Source organism: Talpa occidentalis, unplaced genomic scaffold (assembly GCF_014898055.3).
Source record: "Talpa occidentalis isolate TD23 unplaced genomic scaffold, MPIMG_talOcc4v2.1 talOcc4.4, whole genome shotgun sequence".
Taxonomy (NCBI): Eukaryota; Metazoa; Chordata; class Mammalia; order Eulipotyphla; family Talpidae; genus Talpa; species Talpa occidentalis.
This window is the reverse complement of record NW_023604295.1, coordinates 45,444,689-45,466,224: the sequence shown is the minus strand read 5'-3', so window position 1 is coordinate 45,466,224 and position 21,536 is coordinate 45,444,689. Positions and strand designations below refer to the sequence as shown.

Below are 21,536 nucleotides of genomic sequence, written 5' to 3'. Positions count from 1 at the left end.
AGGGTAAGTAGTTTGCCGGGGAAAAGATGTCCAAAAGTGCAGCCTCCTGCTTGGTTTTGGGGGTGTGTAGGAAGACAAATCACAGCTGAGCAAGCTCTCCAGGCTGCCATTGGGAATTGGATGTATACTATTAGATCAGAGCTTATGGGTTCTCAGAATTTAGAGCTTATGGGTTCTCAGAATTTCTCTATATGTTATAATCTAGATTTCTTTCATCCATGTTTCTTAAGTTTCTGCTCATATTTTCCCCCATGCTATTTTCTCTCTGTTGTTGAGATAGAGAGGGTTCTATTATTCAGATTCACTGATTCTTTCCTTTGTCTTCTTCATTTTGCTAATAAGCATTTCCATTGAGTTTGGTTTGTTTGATGGATTTTTGGTTATTGTAGCTTCTAGCTTTTAATTTTTAATTTGGTTCTTTCTTTTTTGACACTCCACTGAGACTTTGTATTTTGCCTTGTTTTTATCAAGAATATTTGTAATTGCTTGCTGAAGAAACTTTATGATGGCTACTTAGAAATTCTTGTCAGATAATTTAATATCTGTGTCATCTCAACCTTGGCAATTGTTGATGTCTCAGTTGGTATGAGATCTCTCTGGTTCCTGGTAATGTTAGGGGGAAAAGGATGTCCTAAAGCTAATTCCATACAGGCTTTTTGGGCTCCACCCTCACTCCAGACCAAAGCCAAAAGACATTGGGAGAGACAAATCCCATCACCACCAAAGGGAAGGTGGCTGGAAACTGAGGGTGGGGTTAAGCAGCTAGGTTTGGTATAAAACCAGACATGTGGGCTTTGGGGGGGGGGTCCCTTTTTGGCTCTCCGCCAGCTCGCAGCGCTAGGCCAGCTCTGAGAGTGCCTTTGGGTTTCCAGGTCGGTGGATCGGGTAGGACGCATTAAAGACTTTATTTCCCTATTTTCCCTATTTTCTTCCTGAGTTGTACATTTCCTCAATTCCCTTTCCCTTGTAAATAAACCTTTTATTAACCTTTTGTGTGTGCCTGTAGTGGAGTACTAATAAGTCCCTCTTAAGCGTGCGGGGGAGGACCCACAGCCAGGCAACTCGTTTTATATCGGGGCTGCTCAGCAACAATAAGACAAGTGATTTTCAGTTGAAATATGGGCATTTTACATTTTACTTGTCTCGAAAATCTTATTTAATTCTTGTGTTTTAGCAGATCTCCTCTGATATCAATCTGGTGGCTGGAGGAGGCACAGGGGGAGTTGGAAGTCCATGTTCTCTGCTCCATCTTCCTTGACACTGGGCTGGGGAGAAGTGTCTCATTACAACAAAGGGGTGGGGGTGGAAGCTGAGGTTCCCCACTAGGTCTTTATGTATTCCACCCTGCTAGGAAGGGGAGGAACACCTTACTACTTCCCTCATGGCCCCCACTGACACCTTTTGGATGGGAGGCTATTAAGAAACCATAAAAGTTCTCCCTACAAGCCTCATCTGACAATCCTGCAGATGTGGAGAAAGACCTTTTTACCACCAACTGGGCTCCCCAATTGTTCTCAATTGGCACCTATGGGAGAAGAGGTGCTCATTTCCACCTGCCAGAAATGAAAGTTCTGATTCTCTGCTTGGCCTATAACACCTCCAGGTGGACAGAAGTTGGGGAGAGGGTGCTATGTCACAGTGTGACAAAAGTGGAAGTCAAAGCTTTTCACTCAGCCTTTGCTAGTCAAGGCAGAGATAGATCTGTAGTTCTGCTGTAGAGTCATGCTGCCTAGAAGTCTTCTGTCTTGCCTGGCTGACCCTTTCCTGGTCCTTTGATAGGAGAAAGCATACTTTTCATGGGGCATTTTTGTTTTCTGTGCCCATTGGCATTTCCAGATTTTTGATGTTGCTTGCTTTTCCACTGTCCAGTTTGAGATATAGAAGGCAAAATAAAAATAACAACAAAATAGGAAACTCACAATAGTGAATTTGGGAGTGGGAGGCAGGCTCTTAAGTGGTCTGTCTTCTCCCTACCTTCCAGAAGCTTATATTTGTTTTTATGTAATATTTAGGGCTTTTAGTTCTACTTAGCAAGAGAGATAGGGGAAAATTCATCGAGTTTATCTTCCCAGGAGCACAAGTCTCAGTTTACACTCTTTTTTTTTTTTTTTTTTTTTTTTAAGATTTGTTTATTTATGAATACAAGAGCTGGGGTACAGGCCAGAGTTGTGGGGGTGAGAGGATTCTGTTCTGTGGGAAACAGAACAGGCAGATTGACTGAAGTACACTGTTGAGGGGAGCAGCAGGTGAGTCAGGAGAGGTCTGCTGCACCACGTGGGTAGCTCCCTGGCTGGGGATCGAACTCGTGCTGCAGTGGCTGTGGAGAGCTTCATAGATTGTGTCTTAACACCTTGCGCCACCAGGGAGGCTCTCAGTTAGCACTCTTAGCAACATTTCTACACACACAGTTGTGTTTTTAAATGTGTTTTTGTGTTTGTAAATATGTAAATGTGTTGATGCCCTGCCTAGAGGCCTTTTGCAGGGTGGTTTGTCCAATGTCCAGCAGCTCTAAGTATTGGCTGGTAACTCACAGTTGCTCCCTTCTCAGGGGACTTGCCATGGGCAGACAGGAGTTATCTTAATCTATACTGTGAGCCATCTGCTCCCCCAGCACACACTTCTTACAGGGTCAGACATCTGCCAAGGCTGCAAATAGGAAAAGTAACAAAAAATTTCTAATTATCTTTACTCTGTCAAATAGACTATGTTTCTTGTCCTTTCTTATAGTTAAGTATGGCATGAAACCAAGAGCAATAGTTAAGAGCATTTTGGGGTTCATGATATATCTAGATGAGGATTTTTTGGTAACTTCTGAGTTGTTTTTTTTTAAAAAAGATTTATTTATTTATGCATACAAGAACTGGAGTATAAGTCAGGGGTGCAGGGAATGAGAGGATTCACCAGAGAGAATGGGGAGCAGAACAGGCGGATGCACTGAAATATACTGCTGAGGGGAGCACTGCTGGACAAGACAGGAGAGGTCTGCTGTGCCGTGTGCGTTGCTCCCTGGCCAGCAGGGCGGATTGAACTCATGCTGCCACTGGAGGAAAGGGTGAGGGGGACCGAACTCATGCTGCAGTGGCTGGCAATAGCCTGACAGCACTGTCTTTAACCCCTGCACCACCAGGGAGGCCCTTCATATATTTTCAGAATCTAAGTATTAGTTTAAGTCACTTCTGGAAAATTCTTAGGTCTATATTGAAGCATTCTGTCTCCTCCATATCTTTAACGAGAAGTTACACTTTTCTATTCTGTTCTCCCTGTTTCTTAATCTCTCTCTCCTTGGGAAAGGATTTGTCAGCAAATGGGATGACACAACAGATTTTGGAATTTCCTCTTCCCTTGGATTATCTTGTGTCCTTCAAGAAAGATTTTCATGAAACTGTTTGAAATGGAAATTTTTTAGGTCATTCAGTTATACAGGGTCATTTTTAAACCCTAGTTTAGGGTTTTCCTTAAATATTTTACCATCTCCAAAATTTTGGTTGATGAAGTCCCACTCATCTCTTTCATAACTGGAAGAGAAAAAATCACATTAATCCTTGCAATTATTCAATAAATCTGCTTTAAGAGTTACCTTCTTAGAAAGGCATTCTTTGACCATCCTTTCTCAAAAATCCTCCATTTGTTTACTCCTCTTTTCCCTTGCTCTGTTTTATGTTCTTCATAGCATTTACAACTCTCTGAAGGAGAGCAGCAGGTGAGACAGGAGAGGTCTGCTGTGCCATGTGGGTTGCTCCATTGCTGGCTGGGGATCGAACTTGTGCTGCAGAGGCTGCGGATTGCTTCATAGTGTGGTGCTTACTGAAATCCTTACCTGAGCATAAGCTCTGAGAGGAAAGGAACTTTGTCTTTTCTGTTTTACCTCCTGTTCATAGTACAATGTGAGACATGTAGTAGACACTCAAGTTGTGGAATGAAGGAACTCTGACAACTCTCTCAGTCATTTTGCTGGGCTCTGGAATACAGTGATGAGTGAAAGAGACACAGTCTTCTTTCTTGTGGAATTTAATTTCAAATAACCCCAAAGCACCACCTTTATAGACTGGTTTGTATTTGCTGGGGAGGAATCCGCATTTCAAACCTAGAAAGGAAGCAGGCAGAGGAAAGGAAGCAGGAGCTGCCTGAAGGTTGAGCAGGGATGGTCCCTGCTCTGGGTTCACTCAAGATAAAATCCAGAGTGAACCAGGCAGATTGAAAATGGGAGAGACAGGGAGAAAGAGTTCAGTAAATCCAATTTTTATAATTTTCATTTTTTCTCATCATTGTAAAAAAATGAGAGCCACTTCACAAATTGAGGACAAGGAAGTGAGGTGTGCTGGCAGGAAACTGGTCCTGCCTTTTTGTAGGGAGGTGCCCTCTGTGCTTTGATTTGGGGACCTCTATGGGTAGTAGTAGGACAAAGCTTTGTTTTCAAGCTGGAGAACTTAAATGAGGGGCAAAGTTTATCACCATGTTTGGAACACAAAGTGTGTGAACACAAAGTGTGTCTCATTCGAGAAGAGTGGCAAACACATGACAGTATCTGCTCTGGTGGGACAGGCAGGAGAAAATTGAATGAGTTTATGTTCAGATTTGGGGAGTGGGCTGGAATAGGGGTAGTCATAGGGGCGTAGACATAAACAGATGCAGGAAGACCAATGAGGAACCAGTTAAGATCATCTAGGAATAAAAAAACATAGCTTGAATCTGCCTGCTTCTAACTTTTGTATTACAAATGCTTTGGCTTTGAGATTCTGTAATGAATATATCAATATATTACCTTCATACTTTTAAGACTTTATCTCTTTTGTGAGAGACAAAAAAGGGAAATTTTGAAAAAGAATTAGAAGAAGCTATTTTGAAAAAACATTTCAGAGAAAATTTGAGAAAGTTTGAGGGATTGACAAAATGGAGACATTAAGAGAAAAACACCAAAAGAAATACAGGAATACTAAGAATCAAGGAGAGTATGTGTATGACAGAGAGAAAAAACTATTTAGTCCGATGAGTGAGAAAGATGAAAACGATTAAGAATGACAAATACAAACAAAAATTGAACTGAAGAAAAATGTTGAAAAATAGAGATTTTGGAGACTGAGATGTCAGAAGTTGAGAGTGAGAACGTCAAGTAAGAGAGAAATTGAGAAAATGATGAATCAATATGAGAGAAAAAGTGAGTTTTGAAAAACATTAGAGAGTGGAAGAAAAAAAGAGGAGGAATCAAGGAGAGGGAAGAAGGAAGGAATAGTTTGTCCTCAGACTTCTCAAATTAATGAGTTCCATATGCACCTAATCTATTATGCAATATTAACAATGTAATAAGTATATTTTCAGGCAAAGAAAGTTTGAAAGGGTTTACAACTAATTGGCTATCACTAAGAGTTTGAAAGGGTTTACAATTAATTGGCTATCACTAAAAGAACTGCTAATGATTCTACTTCAGAAGAATAAAGATTCTCCAAGAGGAAAACAGAGGATGAAAAAAAACAATGATCAAAGAACTTTATAAACATATGCCTAAATCAAAATATATATTTGTGAGAAAAGGATTACTTTTTGTACATAAAAACAAAATCTAAAATAAAATGAAAGATTAAGGATAGGGAATTCATTGCTAAAAATCCAAAGAATATTTTATTGTTTGGGAGATACATAGGGAAACTGATTAATTTTTGAATTTTTAAATTGCAACCATTCTAACAGAGGGCAGGAGAAATGAGGGTAGAGGTGGGAAGCCCAAAAAGATAAAGTAGGAATCAGTCCAAATATATTATTATTCACTATCCTATCAAATGTAAGTGGATTTAATCCAGTTAAAATTCTCAGATTGCATTTCTGTTTAAAAGAGGCACACCTATAACTTTCAATAAATAAGTATAAAAGTAAAGTTTAAGTTGGAAGTATCAAAAAGGACAGAGGTAAAGAATAAGAGGACTAAAGAATAAGAATAGGACTAAAGTAAAGAATAAGAGGACTCTTTCTAGCAACAGTTATATTCATCTCTAAGTGTATATTTATTGAATGACTAAATGACTGACTGAAGGAATAGGTCACAAGGGGTATGTCTGGGTGGTGTCTGATCATATAAAAAATTGCATTTAAATACATGTTCTTTCACCGTGAGGACAAAGTAAAGAAACTATTTCCAGAGAGACACATGAAGGAGGCTTGAAAATAGGCCCTCCTGCCTCCCTGGTGGCGCAAGGGGTTAAACACCACACTATGAAGCAATCTGCAGCCTCTGCAGCATGAGTTTGATCCACAGGGAGCAACCCACATGGTGCAGCAGACCTCTCCTGACTCACCTGCTGCTCCCCCAGCAGTGTACTTCAGTCAGCCTGCCTGTTCCGTTCGGCACTCTGTCTCTGGTGAATCCTTTCACCCCCCACATCTCTGGCCTGTACCCCAGCACGTGTATGCATAAATAAATAAATCTTTTTTTTAAAAAGTTTTTAAAAAAAAGAAAGAAAGAAAATAGGCCCTCACAAGGAATTTAAGAGAGGTAAGTGAGGGAAGGGGAGAGGGAGGGAAAGAGGTTAGGCATCCAGAATATGGGGCTTAAGTGTTCAAAAAGAATTCACAAGATCAAACAAGGAAGATTAAAGAGCATAAATCACTCAGCTCCATTCCCAAAGATGGAGGTAATAGAGAGAGTATTATGGGTTGAGGAGGGAAGGAAGATCAAAATGTCTGGTTGCCTCATGAAAGAGGGAGGTTGAATGTGAAATTCCTGTAACTGAAGGTTAATTTCTACTTTGCAGGCCTTCTGCTTTCCCAGTTTATGCTAGAGTGACCTTTGCAAACCTTCATTAGAATAGCCAACATCAGAAGCTCCATTTTGCCAGCAATTTTTGTGTTTTGTTATTGTAGAAGCTCTAGACCTAGATAAGTGCTCATTGGAGGCAGGCAGGCAGACGGTACATATTTGCTGAGAAAATGCAGTTCTGTCTTGTGCTTTTCATAGCCCTGATCAGGGAAGTGGCTGAGTCCAGTTGAAATATAGACTTGTTTGTTTAATATGCTGGGTTAAGCTATAGCATCTCCATGCCCACCCTGTGAAAGCAGGCAGGGGTTTAGATTATATATACAGGAGTTATAAGACCTAATTCATTCCTAGTAGTACTGCTCCTCTTGATGTGCAAACTTTAAGACCTTACTACTTTCATCTACAAAGATGAAGACAATTAGTGCTTGCCTCAGCAGCACATATTCGAGTGGAAGACAATTGTACTTTACCTTATGTATTTATTGAGGATTAAATGAATCATGTACATGAAGCACTTGGATGTCCGATACATGGAAAACATCCCCTAATATTATTTTATATTGTTATTGTTATTAAATTGCATAACATTCTAATGTTTATTGCATGTAAAACCGCAGCATAGCATTTCTGCATTTACTCTGAGGAATATATATTGAGGAACAGATGTTTAGCTGAGCTTAACTTCAGTTAAATACCAGCCCCATTCTCATTACTGCTTTTCAAAAAAAATTTAAGATTTATTTATTTATGCATACAAGTGCTGGGGGACAGGTCAGAGATGTAGGGTGTGAGAGGATTCACCAGAGACAGAGTGGGGAACAGAATAGGCAGATTGACCAAAGTACACTGCTGAGGGGAGCAGCGGGCAAGATAGGAGAAGTCTGCTGCACCACGTGGGTTGCTCCCTGGCAGGCCAGGGATAGACCTCGTGCTGCAGAGGCTGCAATTGCTTCATAGTGCAGTGCTTAACCCATTGTGCCACCAGGGAGGCCCCGAGATTTTCAAAAATTTCTTATCTCAGTCTTAAAGTCATTGAGGACTCCAGAGTTGTTTTTCTATATATTCTATATGTAGAGACATTTACCACATTAGAAATTAAAATATATTTATTCATTTCAAAATAAAATGATAAATGAATTACATGTTAACTATGTTTTCCATCAAAAAGAAAAACGAGTGCCTCCCTGGTGGTGCAGCTAGTTGACTGCAGCACTGTGAAGCTGTCCACAGCCTCTGCAGCATGAGTTCGATTCCCAGCCGGCCAGTGAGCTACCCACATGGCACAGCAGACCTCTCCTGCCTCACCCACCGCTCCCCTCAGCAATGCTTTTGGTCTGTTTGCCTGTTCTGCTCCCTACTCTGTCTCTGGTGAATCCTCTCACCCCCTGCACCTCTGGCCTGTACTCCACTTCTTGTATGCATAAATAAATATATCTTTAAAAAAACAAGAAAAGGGCTATTGTTTTACATTATAATAACTTTATAGAAGACAGCAGAATCCTCTTCTGTTTTTGCACCCTTCTTTCGTGATATATGTCTTTATGCAGAGATGGTGTTAGAAAAGAAAGGAGTATTCTAATAGCCTTTGTGATCACTGCAGATATTCTTTGAAACTGCAGTATAATCTCAACACATGGTCATTTCTTTTTTTTTTTTAAGATTTATTTTATTTACTTATGCATATAAGAACTGGGGTTTAGGCCAGAGGTGCCAGGGGTGAGAGGATTCACCAGAGACAGAGTGGGGAGCAGAACAGGGAGATTGACTGAAATACACTGCTGAGGGGAGCAGTGGGCTAGTCCAGAGAGGTCTCCTGTGTCATGTGGGTCACCTCACTAGCCGAGGATCGAACTCGTGCTGCAGTGGCTGCGGAGAGCTTCATAGCGCGGTGCTTAACCCCTTGCGCCACCAGGGAAGCCCTTGAATTGTGAATTTGATTCTTTGACATTTCACATCAGAAGTGGTAAAGGAGAGAGATTAATCCCAGATGCTCTACTCGCATTCCTATCCCTATTTGCATGCACAAATTCAGACTCTGATGATATCCCTTGACCAATTGTCAACCATTGGGCCAAAAAGGTGCACATTGACAATTTGTTCTTCACTCCTGAGGATGAATTTAGGAAATATACTATATAGGTACAGGGCCATATGAGAGAAAATCATGTGGTCCCTGGTACATGCAGTATGATTTAGAAGTGGACAAGTATTTCAAGTGGTCGTGACACTTGTTCTGTGGACTCCAGGCCCAGCAGGGAGAGGCACATAGAGAACCCGAGAAAGCCCTTATTAAAATTTGCTACTTGCAGTCTTATTTGCAGGCAGTAATAACATTATCTGATAGCTTGTTAGGAATGTAGGATCCCAAGCTCTATCCCAGACCTACTGACACAGAATCTGCATTTGCACATGATCTCTAGGTGATTACATATGTATAAAGTATGAGTCATGGAACACCTTTAAAGGGACTCATGAAGAGGGCTGCTTTTGCTTAAATCTCAGGGCAGCACTGCTTTTCTGCCCTGAGCCTACAGCAGCCTCAATGAGCATATGGGATTTATCCCACCTACTCTAGTGAGTCATGGAAAGCTTCCGAGCAGTGGAGTTACTTAGTCTGAATTGTTTTTCTAAATAACAACAGTCGCTATCTTTTGAACATTATATTGCAATAAGCTTTGTGATTTACAGATAGACTCAGTGAATCTTCATTATAGCTGTGTGTGACTGAGATTATTGCTATTTTTCAGCAGAGATAATAGGCTTCGGGAGGTGAACACACTTTTTCTTTCACAGACATGTTATTTGAGTGACCTGAATCTCAAATCCAGTGGCATTAAATATTTACTATTGGTAGAAGTGAATGAGCTCATTACTCTCCACCTCTTTATTCTAAGACCTACCAATGCAGTCCTATTGTGCCCAGATAAACAGAGGGACCCTTGGGACTCCCCAGAACCACTCTTTTATCTACATGAATCATCATAGCATTTACATGATACAAGACTATGTTGATCACAGTGAGTAAAAATGTCCTCTGCTTTCCCTCCTGTCTCACCCCATCAGTCAGGGATCCAAAGTCCTCCTCAAAAAAGGACAGTAACAGGGCCTCCCCTGGTGGCACAGGTGGTTGAGTGCAGCTCTGTGAAGCTGCCCGCAACCTCTGCAGTATGGGTTCATCCCGGCCTGCCAAAGAGATACCCACATGGCGCAGCAGACCTCTCCTGTCTCGCCTGCTGCTCCCCTCAGCAGTGTATTTCAGTCAGTCTGTCTGTTCTGCTCCCAGCTCTGTCTCTGGTAAATCCTCTCACCATCCTGCACATCTGGCCTGTACCCAGGTTCTTGTATGCATGAATAAATAAATCTTTAAAGAAAAAAAAAGAAAAGAAAGAGAAAAAAAAAGAAAGGACAGTAACAGTATTCAAGGACCTCCGGCTCTGACTAAATCCAATTTCCCAGGGTGGATTAACTGGCAACACAAAAGTAGGGTGCATTTTCTGGGTCCTCTAAGATGCAGATGTCAAGACAATTAAACCTGAAGGAATTTTGTTAGGGGAAATGTCTGTGGGGAAAATAAGGAGGGAGTCAGGGGAGGCTGGGAGAGTTATCAGACATCTATAAAAATCTAACCCCTAATGAAGAAGGGAAGAAAGGGTAGAACATCCCAAACCACCCACCAGTCTAAGGGGCTGAATGAAGGATACACAGGATCCCCCTGTGAATTTTTTATTTACTACTTCTTATGACTCCCTATTTCAAAGAAAAGCCAAATCCAAATCACTAGATGTGACAATTTTTGCATTTAGAGTTCAAATAAATTTTAAATAACTTAAATGAAAATTAATCTTTATATTTAACCAGGTATTTACCACTTCTGTGACCTTTTATTCTTGAAGTTCTGATTTTCCTCTTATATTATTTCCCTTCAACCTGTAGATCTTCCTTTAACATTCCTAGAGATTGGACTATTGCTGCAGACTTTCATAGTTTCCTTCATCTGAGAATGTCTTCATTTCAACTTCATTATTGAAGAATAGTTTCCATCTACATAAAAATTCTGAGTTGACACTTCTTTTCTTGCAGCATTTAAAGACGTTTGTCCCACTGTTTATCTTCTTTTATTTCTGATGAGTAATCTGTGATCATTTGTCTCATTTATCTATTTTTTTCATCTATAGATTTCAGCAATCTCGCTAAAGAAAATATCCCTTTACTCTGAATCACAAAGATATTGACATACAATTTTTAATATTTTCAAAGCTTAATTTTTTTACTGATACTAAAGATGTATTTCTCTAAGGTATGAAATGTGAATCATTTCCCAGTTGAGGTAGAAGTTCTAGAGGTTAACTTCATATGCCTGAGGTCATCACAGCAAACCAGGCCCCTTGAAAATATTGCTTTCCATGGAATAAATGACTTTATCGGCATCCCTTTTCCACTCAGGATTTCCATTCCAGATTGCAGTACCCCTGATGAACAGAATGGCCCCAGAGTATTCCCAGCCAGACCCTTTTATCAACATGGATGATTTTAATATAAGTGTGATACCACAGGTTCCAGCTGTTCCCAGTAAGCATAATTCCCCTGTACCCTCCCTTCTCAATTATTACCCTCTTTTCATGGGATCCTGTAATTGTAGTTTGAATTTGTTTTAAAGCAACTATTGATTGTTATAACTTTTTTCCCCTCAAAAAAAGTCCATTCAAAAAGCATTCCCATTATAAAAGGGGAAGCTATCAATTTCATGTGAAAGTCAAGTGCCTTTGGCCCATGGTCGACCAAATTAAAACAGATGAATTGAAAATCAAGATATAGAGTAAGTGAGAGTGTTTTTCTAGGAGAGAAGGACTAACACATAGGGAAATAAAAATATGGAAAGCAGGGCTTTCTGGTGGCACAAGGGGTTAAGCACAGCACTGTGAAGCAATCAGCAGCCTCTGCAACATAAGTTCAATCCCTGGCCAGGGAGCAACCCACATGGTGCAGCAGACATGTCCTGTCTCATCTGCTGCTCCCCCAGCTGTGTTTCAGTCAGTCTGCCTGTTCTGTTCCCCTCTCTGTCTCTGGTGAATCCTCTAATTCCCCCTGTACCTCTGGCCTGTATCCCAGTTCTTGTATGCATATATAAATAAATCTTAAAAAAAATATGGAAAGCCCCTTTTCCAAACCAGATACAATTCTGATAGAGTTTTTTCCCCTATGCCAAGCAATTCTTTAAGACCAACCATGTGTCCTGTATACAATTTAACTGAATTCTTACACTTTCTACCTGGAGAGAACTTCAGATTCCACAAATTAATAGCTCAATTTCACAAGACTGCCCCCACTTAGATGCCAGTGCAAGTTCCTGTTGTTGTCTGTGCTTCTGAATTCAACAACTATACATCACAGGTTCCCACAATCCCCTATTTGGGTTAATTTGCTAGAATGACTAATAGAACAAAAGAGACCAATTTATTCACTAGACTTTCATTTTATTACAAAGATTACTAAAAGAAACGAACAGCTGGATCAAATGATACATATACATTGAGGTCCCATGTCTGTGTGGAGTTTGGTTGGCATGTGAATACTTCTTGTTCACCAACCTGGTAGCTCTGAGAACTCTATCCTTTGGGATTTTATGCAGGCTTTATTACACAGACACAATTGGTTAAGCCATTGCTCCTTGGTGACTGATTCAACCTCTAGCTCCTCCTCCCTCCCCAGAAATCAGGGGGTAGGGTTGAAAGTTCCAACTCCATTCATAGTTCCCCTGACAACCATCCCAACCTTAGGTTTTTTCCAAAAGTCACCTCACTAACAGAAACTCAATAACAGTTTCTTTTTTCCTTCTACTTTCTTTTGAAATTTAAGTTAGAGTTTTCACACATTTTGTAGGCATATGTGCCACAGGTACATTATTATGTCTCTTATTTTCCCTTTTGATAATGGTGATCTTTTCTGTTGTGCATTTTTTATGTGAAATGAATTTTCCTGTGCTTTCATAAGTGAAGGATGAGCCAGAAGGATTTTTGGTTTCCTTTTCTGTTGCCTTTTGTGAAGTTATCAAGCAGAGATTTGCTTCCTCTAACACCTCCTTCATCTGAACTTCCCCTTTCTTTGTCTGTTTTTTTAATTTAGCAGTCCCTTCCAGCCAAACACAAATATGTTTTTTTCCCTAATGCACAGTTTTTGTTTTGTTGTGTTGTGTTTTGTCTTTTTTTGGGATGCTTTGGTTTGTTAGTTCATAAGGTCATGGGGCCTGGACTATACCACTACTTTTTAGATAAATCTGAGTTTCTTCTCTACTCACTCACAAAATGGAATCTGCAGAACTATTGTTAGTTTCAGATGTTTTTCTCAGAATAGCTTGCTGAGCTATCCAGTGTCTACATGGTAATGTTTAAGGGGCTCTCTTCTCAAGTCCTGATGATTTACTGCTGTGTACAGGTGAGTAGCAAGTCACAACCAATAACCCCAAGACCCATTTGAAAGAGCAAGGAAGGAGTTGTCAATCTAGACTGGTTATTAAGCCTAGATATGAACCTAAAACTAAGATGCAAAAAATGATCAGTTATGGTTACTTATGATTATTTAAAGGCATGATATTTCAAGTGACAAAGAAGCAAGTTGATAATGATTTAAGAAAACTAAAAACATGCAAAAAGATCAGTCTTTTCCCTCTTTTTCATCCCCTGTAAGCTTTTTTCTTATTTTAGTTCTATGTATTTATTAGTTTACTTTTATCTATAGTTTACATATACAGACAACAGGATTTTAAAAAATTTTTTGTTGTGAGGCTATGAGTATTTGTTATGGCATCATTGCTCTTTTCTATATTTTAAGAAATAAAATTTTATAAGATAATCAAACTACATTAATAGTTGGAGACAATATACATGATCATATCAAAAGATGACAGAAAATATTTAGAAATTCAATATCCATTTCTGATAAAAATTTAATCAGAATATTAAGACATTTCCTTAACTGAAGGAGCTCTGCATCAAAAAGATCACTCAACAGAGAAATATTAACAACATTGCTATTGAAGTAAATAAAAGGCAAGAATGTCCTCTTATACAGGTACCGTGTAGCTCTGTACTGGTGGGCCTAACAAATCCAACAAAAGTAGTATCACAAAGAAGCAAGCAAGTCACTGTGGTGTCAGCCACCCAGAGTCAAGACCTGGCATCTTTATCTCTTGGATTCCAAATATGGTTCAGGGAGGTCATGGGAGATTCACAGCTATGGTTTTGCGGGGAGGGGACGGGGGAAGGGTGTAGGGTTAGTGTAACCACTCCCCTCCATCTGTGTTCTACAGCAATATGGAAGAAACACCAAGGTCATACCTCATTCACCTGTATATACCTGTTTGGCCACACCATGTTTCCAGATAAAAATCTCCAGAGGGAACTTGCTTTGAAACTCGACCTATCAGAGTCAAAAGTAACAGTCTGTGTGATCGCCTGTTTTTGGTACCCCATCTAAATTACATGCTGTTGAGTAGCCTGGAAATTTCCTCCATAACATAAAAATAACAGTATTGCATTTATTGAGTACCTACTGTGTGTGAGGCTGAACTGGGCCCATTGCATATATTGACCTCACTATTATCCAGTTTAAAAGATGAGGTTCAGGGCCTCCCTGATGGCTCAAGGGGTTAAGACCCAACCCATGAAGCTATCCACAGCCACTGTAGCACGAGTTCAGTCCCTGGCCAGGGAGCTACCCACATGATGCTGCAGACCTCTCCTATCTCACCCACTGCTCCCCTCAGCAGTGTATTTCAGTCAATCTGCCTGTTCTGTTCCCCACTCTGTCTCTAGCGAATCCTCTCACCCCCAACCCCATACCTCAGGCCTGTACCCCAGTTCTTGTATGCAAAAATAAATAAATCTTTAAAAAGAAAAAAAGATGAGATTCAGTGACTGGGTCAAAGAGATAATAAGTATAACTGGAATTAGACATACAGAGATTTTATCATATAGAGCTCAATAAGGAAGAACTCTTATCCAGATGCTTCACTTAGGGTCTTCTGAGAAAAATCTTACAAATCTGTTTGCACATAACATTACCTACAGACAAATAACTTCCCCCAAACTCTGCATCTACCAGGACCAAAAAATTTTTGTTAGAGTATTCCTTACTGTGGAGATCTTCTAAAAATAATTCTTGAGAATCATTCAATTCAAATTCTCCACTTCCCTCTAGATCCATGAAGCTTCTCTTCTCTAAAGTTCAGCACCCTTTGTCTGAACCTCCAGCACAATCTCTGAAACATACATTCTTTCTTGTCTTGTTTCTCTGGGGTCCTAGCCCCAACCCCAATCCTGGTCCCTCACTGTCCTGACTGACTCCCTCATACCCACCTCTGCTCTCTCAGAACTCAGTTTTATGGTGACTTAAAGAGGACATAATGGTATATATATATATATATATATATATATATATATATATACATATATTTTATCTAGGTGAACCCTCAATCTCTTTCTCTATTAAAAGATCACAATCTTTCCCTTCTTCCCCAAACCCCAGATTTGGTTCAGGAACTGACAATTTAAATTGAAGAAGCAAAGAAAGTTTGTTCAATAAATGGTGCTGGGAAAACTGGGTTGCTACATGCAAAAGAATGAAGCTTGACCACTACCTCACATCATACACAAAAATCAACTCAAAATGGATTAAAGAACTAGACATAAGACCTGAAACCATAAAATATATAGAAGGAAATATAGGCGAAACACTACGTGATTTGCACATCAAAGACATCTTTACAGACACATCACCCAAAACAGTGATAGTGAAGGCAAAGATAAACAGCTGGGACTACATCAAATTAAAGAGCTTCTGCACCGCAAAAGAGACAATAACAAAAACAAAGAGAAACCCCAACTGGGAGAACATTTTTGCACACAACACTAATGATAAAGGACTGATCACAAAAATCTGCAAAGAGCTGATGAGACTCAACAACAACAAAGAAAATAATCCAGTCAAAAAATGGGCAGAAGAGCTAAAAAGAAACTTCTCTGAAGAGGAAATGCAAATGGCCAACAGGCATATGAAAAAATGTTCAACATCACTTGTAATCAGGGAAATGCAAATCAAAACTACCATGAGATACCATCTTACACCAGTGAGAATGGCACATATTAAAAAAACTAGCAACAACAAATGTTGGCGAGGGTGTGGAGAAAAGGGAACTCTCCTGCACTGTTGGTGGGAGTGCAAACTGGTCCAACCACTATGGAGAGCTGTGTGGAGATTTCTGGACCTACTAAACATAGAGCTTCCATATGATCCAGCAATTCCACTCCTAGGTATTTACCCAAAGGACACAGAAACATCAATTCCAAAGAGCACCTGCACCCCTATGTTTATAGCAGCACTGTTTACAATAGCTAAGCTTTGGAAACAACCCAAATGCCCAAAAATAGATGACTGGATCAAGAAGATGAGGTACATATATACCATGGAATATTACTCAGCATTCAAAAAAGATAAACACATGCAATTTGCAGCAACATGGATGGCGCTGGAAGGGATCATGCTCAGCGAAATAAGCCGAAAAGAAAAAGAAAAATACTGGATGGTCTCACTCATAGCAGGAATCTAGAAAACTTAAATAAGGGACCAGGAAAATGAATAACTATAAGAAAGTGAAAATCAAAATCAACAAAAACTATGAACCAGAGACACTTTTTGGGGGTGGGGGGGCGGGAGGGGAGGGATTGGGGTCAGAATGGGGGGGTTGCAATTGTATGGGGAATATAAAAATAAAATTTATAAATAAATAAATAAATAAATAAATAAATAAATAAATTGAAGAAGCAGCAGCAACAGCAGCAGCAATCACTAAAGCTATCAAACCAGATCCTTCCAGCCAGGAATGTGCCTGCCTCACCCAGAGCATCAACCGGTGCTCATCCTATTTTCCCTACAGATTCAGATTTCTATAGCTCCCTTCCATCTGAGTACGTAGGTCCTTCTGACTGGACATGGCATTTTTCACCACTGAGAGTCCCACAAGTGATGATCAAAGGCAAGAGCCTCTGTTAGAGTGGCTAGTGGCTTCAGTCACTGCGTTGTATTCTGAAGCCTATGACATAGCCCAAATCATGGACTTGTACAGTTTTCCTGATGAGGAAGAGATAACCAGCTCTTCTTTTTGCTGTCTATATCATTATCTAACCCCCACCCAACATGGCCCTAGCTAGACAAAGGTTTCCTCCCTTAGCATCTTTGCTGATCCAGCTGTCAGTCTATCTGCTGGGCAAGCCTGGGGTCTGCTAGGACAAGCAGAGGTTTTGCAACCCATGGTCTAAGATAGATCCTGGAATTTCAAAACCCCTCCAGTTTGAATTTCTCAGATCAAAGCATTGATAAATACCAGATCATATAGAAAAAAGATATTCTTGCCTCATGTACATGCTTCTCTTCTTACTTTTGTTGCTTACCTGGGTTGTCACTGTTATTTCCATGGAAATATAAAAAACTCAGGTTTTTTCCCAAGTATACCTCACTACCACATGATCAACCACATAACTATCCCTGGAGAGAAAACTTTCCCAGTCCCTGTATCGTCAATGAGACTCTAGAATCCCTTCTTAAAGTTACCTTAGACTCTTGAAAAGAAGGTCAGTAACTTTTAGGGCTCACCTACTTTTAATGGGCAGCTTATAAACTTAACATTTTATTTCCAGTCTTTAGGTCTGGATTTTCTAAAGGCATTTTTAGTAAATTTAAGGAGAAATCACCATTTGTTTTGATATTATATGAGTCCACATGTAGAATTGTGAGAACTGTCATAGGAAGAGATAAAATGAATATTGAAGATGAGAGGATTATCTAGCAAAACTGACAAAACAGGGCTTCCCCAGTGGCACAGCGGTTGAGCGCTGGGTTGTGAAGCTGCCCGCAGCCTCTGCAGCGCTGGTTCAATCCCCCCGCCACTGGGCAAGGGTCCCACACGGCGCGCAGACCTCTTCTGCCACCCGCTGCTCCCCTCAGCAGTGTACTTCGTCACTTCGTGTACTTCTGCCTGCTCTGCTCTCCACTCTGACTCTGGTGAAATCTCTCACCCTCCCGCGCTTCTGACTGTACCTGGTGCTTTTATAAATAAATAAATAAATAAATAAATAAATAAATATTAAAAAAAAAAAAAAACCTGACAAAACAGCCAGATTGTTGGCGTAGTAAATTCTCCCAATACATGATCATCCTACAAATTAATGTCATTTCTTAACACTAGTAATAAAGAAACATAAAATAAATGCCTCCTGATGAAAAAAATCTAAGACTTAACTAAGAAAATTGAGACCTCTGTGGAGAAAAGTTCAAAACCTGAATAAAAGGATACAGAAAATGTTTTTCAAAAAGACACCCTACTGAATGGGAGAAGATATTTACATGTCATTTACTAACATGGATTTCATATCCAAGATTTACAAAGAACTCATACAACTCAACAAAAAGAAAACAAATAGCCCAATCAAAAAATAGACAGAAGAGCTAAATAGATATTTCTCCATAGAAGACATACTGATGACCAAGTCCACTGAAAAAAAAAAAAAAATGTTCACTGGTCACATATCAAGGAAATGCAAATCAAAATCAAAATGAGATACCATTTCACACCAGTGAGAACGGCCCATATCAAAAAGAGCAGAAACAACAGGTGTTAGGAAATGTAGAGAAGAAGGAACCCCACACATTGCTGGTGGAAATGTAGCCTGGTCCAGTCCATATGGAAGCAATATGGAGATGTCACAAAACATTAAAAATAATCTAATATATGATCCAATATTTTCCCTTCTAGGCATCTATCCAAAGACTACAAAAACATTAATTTGAATAATATTTGCATCCCTGTGTTCACTGTAGCATTATTTATAATTGCCTGTTATGGAAACAACCCAAGTGTTCAACAGCACATGAGTACATTAAGAAAATGTGGTATATTAATACAATAGAATACAATTCAGCCATTAAAAAAAAAGGTGAAATATTGACATTTGGACAATATGGATAGAACTGGAGGGGATTATGCTATGTAAAAAAAGTCAAAAGGAGAGAGAACCAAATATTGGATGATTTCATGCGTAAGTGGAATACAGAGGATAAAAACAAAGAAACTGATAAAAATAAACAAAAACGCATCCCAGAAATCTGATAGCAAAATTGAGGCTACCAGAGGGGGAGGGAAAGTGTGGAGAGCAAAGCAAGGGGAGACCCCAATGGATGATAGCAGAGGCCTACGGGTATTTGGGTGGCAGGTGTGGTAACAAAAATCTGGAGAGGAATGAATTTATAACTCTAAATAATATACAGTAAACCAATGTTAACTCAATAAAAAAAAATACAATGAATTCTTTCATTGTTCAGAAAAGACATTTCTCTGTGTTCCTCCTAGCCATACCTCCCTTTCAACCCATGGCAACCACTGGTTCTTTTTACTGTCTCTATAATTGAACCTTCAAATCAATAATTTTTCAGCTTAGGAAACTAGAAAAAGGAGAGTAAATTAAGTCCAAAGTATGCAGATGAAGGAAATAAAGACTAGGGTAGAAATAAATTAACAGAGAATAAGAAAACAATAGAGAAAATCTATGAAACCAAATGCTTAAGTGATCAACAAAATGACAAAACTCTAGACTCACAAAAAATAAAAAAGAAGACTCAAATTACTAAAATCAGAAATAAAAAATGAGACATAACCACCAAATTTACAGAAATTAAAAGCATCATAAGGAATACTACGAGCAACTGGATTAAGCAATATCTAAGTCTCCTACTCCCTCCTGTTCTCTTACACTGGACTTATGTTACACTAATTCCTGAGTTAAGAACATTCCCTTTCTTAACCACTTGGGAAAAAAGAGGTCCAGGAACCACTTACATGACAAGAAAAAGGAGAAACAGAGAGGACCTCGTGTCACTTACACAAGTTGCTGTTTCAGCCACTGATGGTTTAGATGCAAAGCACAGTTATAATTAGAGCAGCAGCCTGTCCTGAATGCTCCTCCAGACAGCAGAGCACAGCTGGACCTGCTGACTGCATAGGAGTCTGAGAGGCCTCTGTGGCCTTGAAAATGTTCCTTCTGCAAAGGATTTCCCTCCTTCCTCAAGGGAAAGAAGACACATTGGTATAAAACCCCGCTTCCCTCTGGCTTCCCTTGCTAAATCCCACTCCAGCAGAGACTGAGTGTTGATAAATACAGGGGAAGGAAAAAAAAAATCGTAAGTTGAGCCTGGTCACACTGCCCCTTGTGATATAGTTTTATTTTTAACTTCGAAACACTTGAACTATTTCTGTTCAAGTTTTCTCTCCTTTCCTTTCCTCCCAAGCAGAACTCTATCCTACTCTGCAGCTGATGCACCCCTGGCCACCTCCTCAAATCTGCTTGCTCACAATCAAGGGACACGGGTGTAGCAGATGCTGACTTCACCCAGGCTATTCAGGTAAGCTTTTCAAACGTGAGCAGGTGTACCACGGGGATGTTCAGAGTGGTGAACATGCAGGAGGAGGTTGAGCACCACATCACCTTTTTGCTCTGAGCAACAAGGTTGTTAAGCAAGTTAGTTACAAGTTGACATTGGTGGGGGAATATTGGCACTGAGAATGAGACCCAGCTAATGTGTAAGTCCACGTTTTGAAAAGTTGGCTAATATTACCTGATTTCTAACAGTTTAGGTTCTTTCTTCTACAATGCATGAGAGAGGTTATGTGATATCTCTAAAATGACACAGTGGTGAGGGGGAGGGGCCGACAGAGTGGAGGTGGTAGAAAGTCCAGAACCCAGGGTTTCTATTTTCTTAAGTCCAAATGCTGTGATCATTTCACCAATCGGCATTTGTTTTGTTAATTATAAGTCATTCTCATGTAATTTAAATGTCACCCATTGTCAAGCTCCCTGTTAATGTAGCACAATCATACTTACATCATGTACTATTTAAACTTTACCCGCAGAGTTTTAGATTTATTTTTCTCCAACAATATTCCCCAAATATGGCTCTTTCCTCCCCAGCTCTCCTGAATCCAAAACGCATTCATGCAATAGAACTAAAAATATTTCACAAGCTAAGTCACTTATTAAGGCTTTTGCACCTAAACCGAAAGTTATTACAAACTTGAAGTTTATATATTCAGAGAGACAATAGTAAAATGATTAATGATTCCTGAAGTACTGAGAGCTTTAAAATGTAGATGGATAACTTCTAGCTCTTAGAATAACTGCACAGTGTTGCATGCATAGGCAAAAATGATCAGGGATAAGAGGGCAGTGTTTGTTTTCTTGTTTTGCTCTGAGCCTCACTTTAGTCTTACAGTACAAAGTTCAGCTAAGGACACCCTGTGAAGTGGCCTACAAAGCAAAAGGGATTCTGTATACTCAGAACTTTAAAGTGTATAAGCTAAACCCACCATGCCAAGTAAAAAGAGACCTACCCATATTTCTTAATTCCTGTTCCTTCCTACCTCTGTAAGCTCTAGATGCACCCCATAGCTCTGCTATAGGTGTCTAAGATATAATTATGATTTTTGCTATGCACAAATTCGTCTTGCATACATGCTTAATAACTTCAATTAACCTTGTCAAGGTTTCCTTGGCCCCGACGATTTCAAGGTGTATGCTGGGGTGCTGGCTGAATGAGAGTGGGACATGTCAGCTGAGGAGTGACTCAGACTGACTCACAGTTAACCCCAGATAATTCAGCTTGTTAGGTACCTTGCCCCCTTATCCCTGATCATTTTTGCCAAAAATAAAACGGTAGTCTAATAAACACCAGCTATGAAAATTAA

General features: G+C 39.8%; 2 protein-coding genes across 3 annotated transcripts in view; both read left to right on the top strand.

The window, feature by feature from the left end:
- Positions 1-21,536, top strand: part of FBXO40 (F-box protein 40) — a 79,352-nt gene that overhangs the window by 46,903 nt on the left and 10,913 nt on the right. Inside the window, exons 1-2 of one of the 2 annotated variants that reach the window (XM_037525473.2) lie at positions 19,748-19,975; positions 20,087-20,197. The gene's annotated coding sequence lies outside the window, so the exon portion shown is untranslated. Of the gene's footprint in view, positions 1-19,747; positions 19,976-20,086; positions 20,198-21,536 lie in introns of those variants that run through there. The other variant, XM_054700529.1, reaches the window with a different exon arrangement.
- ARGFX (arginine-fifty homeobox) lies at positions 9,720-17,061 on the top strand. Its single transcript, XM_037526610.1, is given in 6 exon segments — positions 9,720-9,765; positions 11,192-11,317; positions 14,055-14,185; positions 15,272-15,319; positions 16,574-16,745; positions 16,748-17,061. Coding segments are annotated over 6 exon segments (837 nt in total).